Raw genomic sequence first — 8,943 nt, 5'->3', positions numbered from 1 at the left:
CTTAGAGTTTTCTGAAAATGGAATAAGGTTCTTCCCGCCTAGCCTTCATCTCGGTGGTGCTGCGTCATCAGAGGGCGTATGGAGGTTTATCTCCAGCGGATCTTGCGAGATTCGTTCGACGTTTGTCTTCAGTGAATCCACGTGGACCCGATCTTTGTCCGTGTGTCTACATGTTGGATCCTTCTGATCTAAACTTCTCTTTCAACGGTGGTAGTTGCTGTTCTGGTGCGCTGACCTTATAGGACCTTACTATGACGACTTCCCGACTGCTTACTACAATAAGTTTTGCGTGGCTCCAGTGAGGGAGGGGCGATGACGATGGCGCGCCTACGTCTCGATTCAGTGTTTGTAGTTGTCGCTAGGTGGTACATGAATCTAGATGTAATTTTATTATTTCTAATATTATTTTTGGGATATTTCTAGTATTATTTGTACAATCATGATTGATGATGAATATTTCCTCTGTAAACTAATATAAGAGCATTTAGATCATTAAAGTAGTGATAAACGCTCTTATACAGAGGGAGTAGATTGGAAGTTAAAAAAAAAAACATACAGTACACAGGAAAAGATAAACGTTTTTAAGATGGAAGGGGAGTGCGTCCGCCGGACCACCACCTACCAGATCACCAAACTATCCATGCACCGAATAAACGGTGGACAAAGATTGTTCCACACGTTGTTGGTCCTGGCAAAAAAAACAAACAAACCAATAAAAAAGATGTCGACCGAGCATCCTAAGCTGGGACTGGACTCGGGCGCGTGGGCACATGACGGTGCCGCCGCGGTGGGGTCCGTCCACCCCGGGCCAGGGCCGTGGCAGCAGCAGCAGCGGCGGGCAGGAGGAGCGACCGACCGTCAGGACGACCGCGCATTGAATGCGGCCCGCGGCTTGCTGCCCACTCCCCCCACCACTTTTCCCTTTTGCGTTTCCACCCCCGCCTTCCCCTCGGTCTCACCAGCCACCCCCGCTTCTTGGCGCCTACGCGACGTCACCACGCGCTGTCCGAGCCACGACAACCCCCACCCCAAGCGAGAGAGAGGGAGTGAGTGAGTCCCACTCACGCAGAAAAGGCCACACGACGCGAGCGTACGGGACGAGCGGGGGCTGCGACTGCAAGGGAGGGAGAGGGAAGGGGGAGAAGAGGAGTCCGGAGGAAGCAACACCCGAGAGCGAGAGATTTTGCTTCGCTTTCGCCCTTGCTCGAGCCTCCCTCTGCTCGCGCGGCCGCCGGGTGGGCACGGTCCGGCCCGATCCCCGCCCGATCGCCGCGGCGGAAGGAGCATTCGGGGAGCTGCTCGATGATGGAGTCGTACGCCGCGTCCCCCAAGGACGGCGGCGGGGGTGGCGCCGAGGGCGGCCGCGCCGATGCTGCCACCGGCCTGGAAGGTACACCGCTCAATTCCGGCCCCGATGTGCGCAATTTCGGACCGGCTGTTTCTGCGCGTGTGTTTTGGGAAAGGAGGCGGTTTGTGTGTCGTTTGCTTGCTAGGGTTTTGGATCTTCGATGCTGCCTGATGCGTGCGAATGTCGCTGCGTGCCGCGGCGTCTTGTGTTCTCGCAGAGTCGATGTGGAGGCTGGGGCTGGCCGGCGGAGAGGAGGCCGCCGGGGAGGGGCTGCCGGAACGGCCCGGCGAGGCCAACTGCGTCTACTACCTCCGCACGGGGGCCTGCGGCTACGGGGAGACTTGCCGCTACAACCACCCTCGCGATCGCGCTGCCGCGGTGAGCCGGGCCGCTTCTTTTCTCCCGATTTTATTTCCCCCATCATGCTCTGCTTCACTTCAGTCCAGTTGGGACTTGCTACTTACGACTCGCCAGTCCCTGATAATGACCGACAGGTTCAATTACAGCTGGTTGGTGCGGAGGGGAGCTTCCAGCTCAAGCCTCTTGCTGTGATTGAATTGAATTGATTCTAGTTATGGTTTAGGAGCCTGTCACGAGCCCATGGAAGTGAAACTTGATTGTGCAGTCCGTCGGTTGCTGTCGTTGATTATGTGATTGACTCATTCTATAATAAGCCTTCTTGTCTTAGTCTCGCGGTTGATGTTGATAATTCGAAGGCCCACTTTCTGCTTACGCTGCCACTTGCTTATGTTGTAGGCCTGATCAGTCACTCGGTCATATGGTCATTTTTCTATTAGGATTATTTTTACCTTGCAGCACAAGTAGATAGCCGTGTTCACATGTTTCCAGTGAGTTGTTGTAGAAGTGAGAACTTTATGCGGAGCATACTACCTATTCAAGGAGCTTGGATTGAAGGTATCAACATGTTTTGTGCTCTGTTTTTTTAGTTTGATGGAGGGACAAGGACCGCACGCACAGTGGAGTATCCAGAACGCCCAGGTCAGCCACCGTGTGAGGTAATGAAACTAGTCCTCATCTTGCCAATAGTCGAAAACTCGCTCACACAGTGATATGAATTTGTATGGAATAGAAGATCTTTCCTTTAGAAGCTGGTACTTGTTATTTCAGTCATCATATATGCATTTTTTATTATTTGGTGGATTGCTTACAGTATCAAATTTTCATATTTTTTTGCAGTACTACATGAAGAATGGGACTTGTAAGTTTGGCTCTAATTGCAAGTATAATCATCCCAGAGAAGGCGGTTCTGTACAACCAGTTGTCTTAAATTCCTGTGGTTACCCTCTGCGTCTGGTGGGACTGTTTGTTCAATCCAAATTTTGATCTAGTCTTGGCCCTTCTTTGTCCAATATCTAATGAAGATTCTTTTTGTTATGCAGGGTGAGAAAGAGTGTTCCTACTATATCAAAACTGGCCATTGCAAATTTGGATCAACATGTAAATTTCATCACCCAGAAGGGCCAGAACATGGTGTTGTTTCAGAGACACCAAACATGTATCCACCAGTTCAACAACTGCCTGTCTCTTCCCCTCTTCCATATCCACCTCTAGCCAGTTGGCAATTGGGGAGGCCTTCTGTTCTGCCCGGATCATTTTTCCCGGGCTCTTATCCTCCAATGATGCACCCATCTGCAGTCATGCCAATGCAGGGATGGAACCCTTACATGGTAAGTTTCTAATACTGTATTCCTTCTCATTTTGAACTTTGTGCTACAAATAGTAGATCATCGAGCAAGGGTGTTTTATATAAAATGAATCTTTTAATCTGGACCAAAGTATTAAGAAAATAAATTTGGAAGGTCTCTTATTAATGATACAACGTTTACTGTCTAATTTCACAAACTCACAATGTAGCAGGAGCATTGTGTTGTAAAAGAAGATTACAAAAATGACCCAAAACATCATTTTGTACTTATGTGTTATGAAGATTGTGATGCATTGTCAGAAAAAGAAAATACTGAACTGCCCTGATGACTTCATTCTCTTTTATTTTCTTATTAGCCACCTATCAACCAAGTCGCGTCAGCTGGGGGACAGCAAACTGTTCAGGCAGGATCATTGTATGGCTTATCACACCAAGGACCTCCATCTGCAGTTGCTTATGGCAGTAATTATGCATCGTTGTCTTCTTCAACATGGCCTTCAATTGACAAACAAGAAGTTGTCTTTCCAGAGCGGCCTGGGCAGCCTGAATGCCACCACTACATGAAGACAGGGACCTGTAAATTTGGATCCACATGTAAATACAATCATCCTCAGTACCTGAGTACACCTAGGTCCAACTATATGCTGAGCCCTCTAGGTCTTCCAATTCGGCCGGTGAGTAGCTCTTATACATCAGTCTGATTTTTTTGCATTGAAGTACTATGTTATCTTCAAATGGAAGTTAAACCAAAAGCATACCACTGAATCATCATTTTGATGTTGTCCTTGATCAGATTGACATCACATCTTATTGTTCTGATACTGCAAAGTTGATAAGTGAAGTTTCATTTACTCTTGTAGTTTAGTCTAATTGCAAATTATGCATAGTTAGGGAAGTAGTAATCATTCAGTTTTCCAGTTATTACAGGTTTTGAGTGTTACTGTAGGACTTGAAAGTAGTGCAGCTAGGTGGTATTCTGTCAGAGGAATTATTGGTGAATGCATTTGGATCAAACGTCGATCAAGTAGCCATACTTTAAAGAACGGATTCCATTGCTTTAGTTCATCAGCAAATACACCTTCCATATACTCTGTAGAACTGTTGAAAGTTCTGCCATGTAATTGCACCTTCAAGTCTATGTTTAGCCTATTGTATAGTCGACTAGAATGTGAAGCAAAGCCAACTATATAAAATGTACTGTTTTTTAAGTCCGTAGCAGAACATGTGCATGCAAGAGGGTCTATTCTGCGTCCATTGACCTTCTCTTCTAGTTTTTGTATATTGAAGAATATTATGTGTAGGACAGTGTTTTGTGAATCGTCAACCAAATGCAGATCGATGTTCATATTATTTAGGTAGGATGCATACGAGTTTTGACCTTGTGGTACTTATTTGATTCTTCTTAAATTCAGAGTCCAGTGTAGATTGTGTTTAGTGCAAGTTTAATGGTTTCTTTGCACCAACGCGGAAAATAATGATGGCAAAGGGTAGGGAAGAAACTTCTGAGCATTGGAAAATAATAAGATAGGATACTCGCTGCATGCAGGATTCTTGCTGCATTGCATGCTTTTGGAAACCACTCTTCTGGGTTTTTGCATAACTTGTGTCTTCTGTTTATTGCTCACTAGCTTGACCAGGTGCTCGTGCTTTAAATGGCTCTGCATCTGTGTAAATTTGACATACGAAGTTTAAAATTGCGAACATATGTCTTATGATGAAATCTCTTAATTCTTCCTTCCTCAAAAAAAAAATCTCTTAATTCTTTGAAGATGGAGGCTTTTATTAATGAAACATGCAACACATCCATGATTGTGTTTTCACTGTGTTTATCCAATACTGTATATTTTTTCTGGTGGGTACTTACTTTGGACAATCTCGTGTATGTGTACCATTTCTTCCTTTACATATTTACAAAACGAAACTACCTCTGACTTAGTCGCAAGTATCTTGATTCTTGACGAACTTAGGAATGGATGTTTGTTCTTGGCATACTGAAGCCCTTTGAGCCTTGTTACCACATTAGCCTAAAGTACTAACCCGTATAACATCACTAGTAAAATTTGACAAAATCAGCGACAATTAATATGGATTGGAGGGAGTAGAAAGTTTGTATTGGAGTACCTTGTCCTATCTATGATTCCCTGTTAATCAGGAAAACCTTTCTTTTGCTTTCACTAGAGTTCATAGAAAAAACCCGGAAAGTGCAGGTTACTGGAGGTTATTTCCATATCTGATCAACAGTTGACAGACATCCTTTGGTGTGATGTGTTAGCACCTATCAGTATCGATTTTCCCTTTTTTGGGACATTTACATTTTTGCCCCTAATTTGTGCCCACTCTCAGATTTACCCCTAACTTTTTGATGTGCTTTAATTGGCCCCTAAAAAGCATTTTAGGTCACGAGAATGCCCTTCCAGCTGGTCAAAGTTGTTTGACCGAAACTTTGAAAATTCATAACAAATTCATATGAACTCAGAAGAGTGCAAATAAGATATCAAAGTGTTCATAAAAATATCACCTATACCGCTATACGTGCATGTCATTTACGTTCATCACCTACATGTGCATTTATTTGCATTCACCCTAAATAGTTTTTTAATGTTATAAACCCTAAAAAGCTTTAAAGAGTGCTTTTATCATGAACGTAAATGACATTGCATATAGGTGATGCTTTTATGAACATTTTCATATCTTATTTTGCATTCTTTTGAGTTCATATGAATTTTCATGAATTTTCAAAGTTTTGGTCAAACAACTTTGACCAGATGGAAGGGCATTCTTGCGACCTAAAATGCTTTTTAGGGGCAAATTTGAGCACATAAAAAAGTTAGAGGTAAATTTGAGTAGTGGGTTCGAGTGAGGGGCACAAATGTGAATGTCCCATATTTTTGTCTTAGCCACAATGGTTATGAATTTAATTGTGTTAACTTTAATTTCTTGCACATCGCAATATGTTCGTCCAAACTTATCTGGGAAAGCACGCTTCTCATAAATATAATGTTCCTGCAGTACTCCCTCCGTCCCAAAATAAGTGTCTCAATCTTAGTACAACTTTGCACTAAAGTTAGTACAAAGTTGACACACTTATTTTGGGACGGAGGTTGTAGTTCATTTTGGCTGCAAGTTATAAAATGCACAGTAGAATTTAATCTGTTATTGAATTCCTTGTGACAAAACATGCAAATACACAAGATAATCTGATAAATGGCACTGCACATTGCATAACTTTTTTTTTTAGTTTTGCATATAGAGCAAAATTATGATCAAGTTTCCTTTAATTTGCAGGGTGCCCAGCCATGTCTTTACTATTCACAGCATGGGTTTTGCAAATTCGGTCCCGGATGCAAATTTGATCACCCACTGGGTGCTCTGAGCTACAGTCCTTCAGCATCATCGCTTGGTGACGTGCCTATCGCTCCATATCCTCTCAGTCTCCCTGTTGCTCCTATGGCCCCATCTCCATCATCTTCTGGTCTACGGCCAGATTACATTCTGGCCAAGGACTCCTCAGCAAATCAGCCAGCGTCACCTGGAACTACATTTGGAAATGCTGGACAGTTGTCAAAAATTTATGCTCCACACATGCTTCTCCGTCCTCCAACTTCTGCAACCGGTGCCACTGTCACCATCCATGGTGGAGAGTTCTGATCCCATTCTTGGGATGAAAATGGATATTCAGAAAGCTTCTCAAGATGTTTTTTTTTGGCGTAGATGAGATGAGATCTCGGCTCGTTTTTGCTCAGATTCGGTTCTACAGCAAATCTGTTTCCGCTTCCCCTCTCAGCATCTGTTCACCCAGAACCCCCACCCAATGTGAATATGGCTGGAGCTGACATAGACAACGACGGCCAAGGTGGCAGTCTTTGCCATCTGAATAAATGCATAGATGGGGAGTGGCAAGCTCGTACCCTGCCATTTTTCTGTTCATTGCTGAATTGGAAGAGGGAGAATCCTGAAATCCACTTAACTGGTGCCCATTCTATCGGTACATAATTATCGAAGGAGGCCACAAGATGCATCATTACAGGGAGGTTTTGTACCTGCAGGCTATTGGGTTCGGCAATCTTGCCCAAATCTTTGCTCATTTAACCATCTCATATGTGTTATGCAACTACGAGTCTACAACTTCTGTAATATGTATATGTATATTCATAATGCGAACATAAGAACGTCGTAATGGAACACTCGAACCCTTGATGGAATCATCTGCAGCTAAGTCAGCTCAGTTGCTTAATTGTTCATCGGTATAAGTTTGAATCTGTCAGTAGGTAACACCAGTTGTGTGGCTCATTTTGTTCTTGCTGTGAATTTGTTAGCTAAGTTCCCTTTTAGACAAGTCCCCACGAGCTGAGCAAGTTCGTTTACTGAGCCAAACAAAACAACGTGTAGAAGCTGCGGTCACTGCTTACCAGGAAAGTATCAGGTGCTGACATGCTCCCATATTTTTTTCTTTTCGAATGTTCATGAGAGATGTGTCTGCAACCATAAAAAGTGCAAATCTAATTTTGAAATACAGAGAGAAAAGGTGAAAAATTAAGCGTGATCAAATTTAGGCCTCGTTTGATTTACAGGGTTGGTAAAGTGCAGGAACAGGAAAACTAGAGGATTAGGATGCCTTGTCCAGTGAAATCCATCCCATGGATAGCAAAACAGAGGAATTCTCACGCAATTACTATTTGATTGTAGTATATAGGAAAACCACAGGAACTCATGCGCGCGGGTTTTCTTCCTGTCAGGATTTTTCCATGGTTTTCTTCCTGTCAGGATTTTTCCATGAAGTCCATCATTCTTTTTGTCCTGTGAAACTGAACTATGGATTTCCTGTAGGATTGGTTCCAGTTGGAACACAATCTTGGAAATCAAACGACATCACATGAAAATTTCCACAGGATCTAAATCCTACAGAAAATCCTATGCAAATCCTGCAAATCAAATGAGGCCTTAAAGGATTTCCCACAGCTCCTTTTGCGAGCGGCCTGGGTGCTAACCCTAGCCGTCGCCGGGCACCACCCCCGGACCGCCGCTCCTCCCCTCGCCGCCGTCGGAGGACATCGCCGACCAAAGGCCATGCGACAGAGGCGGCGGGGTGGTCTTCTTTTTCCTCTCGCTTGGGCTAGGTGGCGTAGGACGCCCATTTCCAGGCGAAGGTGTGGGTTTGCGTGGCGGCACGATGGCTGGCGGGCACATGGAAGGGAGCTGCTTCCTTCAACTGGGCTACGTGACATGGAGGTCCGGGGTGGCGCCTGGACGCGTCGCGCTCCCCTACGGCAGGCTGTTGCGTGGAGCTGCGCGCAGATCCGCGTTGGTCCTGGTGGTTGCGCGCGTTGGTGTAGGTGCAGACATCCTTGCTCGGAGGATGGCGCTCCTTAGGCTGGTTGTAATGGTGAGTGTCATATACTAGTATCATGCATATGATACTAGCATATGATACTACATCCGTAGTGCATAGTATCATAAGTTAGTATCATAGTTAACTTCATTTATTGCCATGCATGACACATAGTAGCACACCATTTAATATGATACGGTATCATGATATGATACTCAACCCTCTCTTTCTCCATTCAATTCTATGCCATCTCATCAAATTTGCCTAGTTGGCATGCATGATACTACCCATGATACTACCATTACGACCAGCATCAAGGCGCGTCGAGGGCTGGCGTGCAAGTGCAGCATGCCATGAGGCGGTCAGCGTCAGGGCAGATCGGGGTCTGGTGCCTTTGCGGCGGCGGATGTCGCTCGTGGTGGTGTGTGAGGGGTTGCGGCTCGGGCTACGTAGTGGAGCAGCGTCGAGATGGAGCAGGCTGGCGTAGGTCTGCGGTCCGGTGTCTCCGTCCTCCGGCGAGCACGTTGTGGCGTGCGTGGTGCACGGCGGCGCGTCCGGCGCATGGCTGCGGCTGAGAACCGTGGTGGTTCTTCACCTCGA

At 45.2% G+C, this 8,943-nt stretch overlaps 1 protein-coding gene across 1 annotated transcript; it reads left to right on the top strand.

Moving 5' to 3' along the window:
• Nucleotides 1-1,051: 1,051 nt before the first annotated feature.
• Nucleotides 1,052-7,248, top strand: LOC123069573 (zinc finger CCCH domain-containing protein 5). Its single transcript, XM_044492460.1, has 7 exons — nucleotides 1,052-1,390; nucleotides 1,566-1,726; nucleotides 2,296-2,364; nucleotides 2,546-2,662; nucleotides 2,749-3,036; nucleotides 3,371-3,688; nucleotides 6,300-7,248. Exons 1-7 carry the CDS (start codon nucleotides 1,303-1,305, stop codon nucleotides 6,660-6,662), a joined length of 1,404 nt encoding a protein of 467 aa, XP_044348395.1. The 5' UTR covers nucleotides 1,052-1,302; the 3' UTR covers nucleotides 6,663-7,248.
• The last annotated feature ends 1,695 nt before the right edge of the window (nucleotides 7,249-8,943 follow it).

The sequence above is a fragment of the Triticum aestivum genome, chromosome 3B, assembly GCF_018294505.1.
Source record: "Triticum aestivum cultivar Chinese Spring chromosome 3B, IWGSC CS RefSeq v2.1, whole genome shotgun sequence".
Lineage (NCBI taxonomy): Eukaryota > Viridiplantae > Streptophyta > Magnoliopsida > Poales > Poaceae > Triticum > Triticum aestivum.
This window is presented reverse-complemented; position numbering and strand designations above follow the sequence as displayed.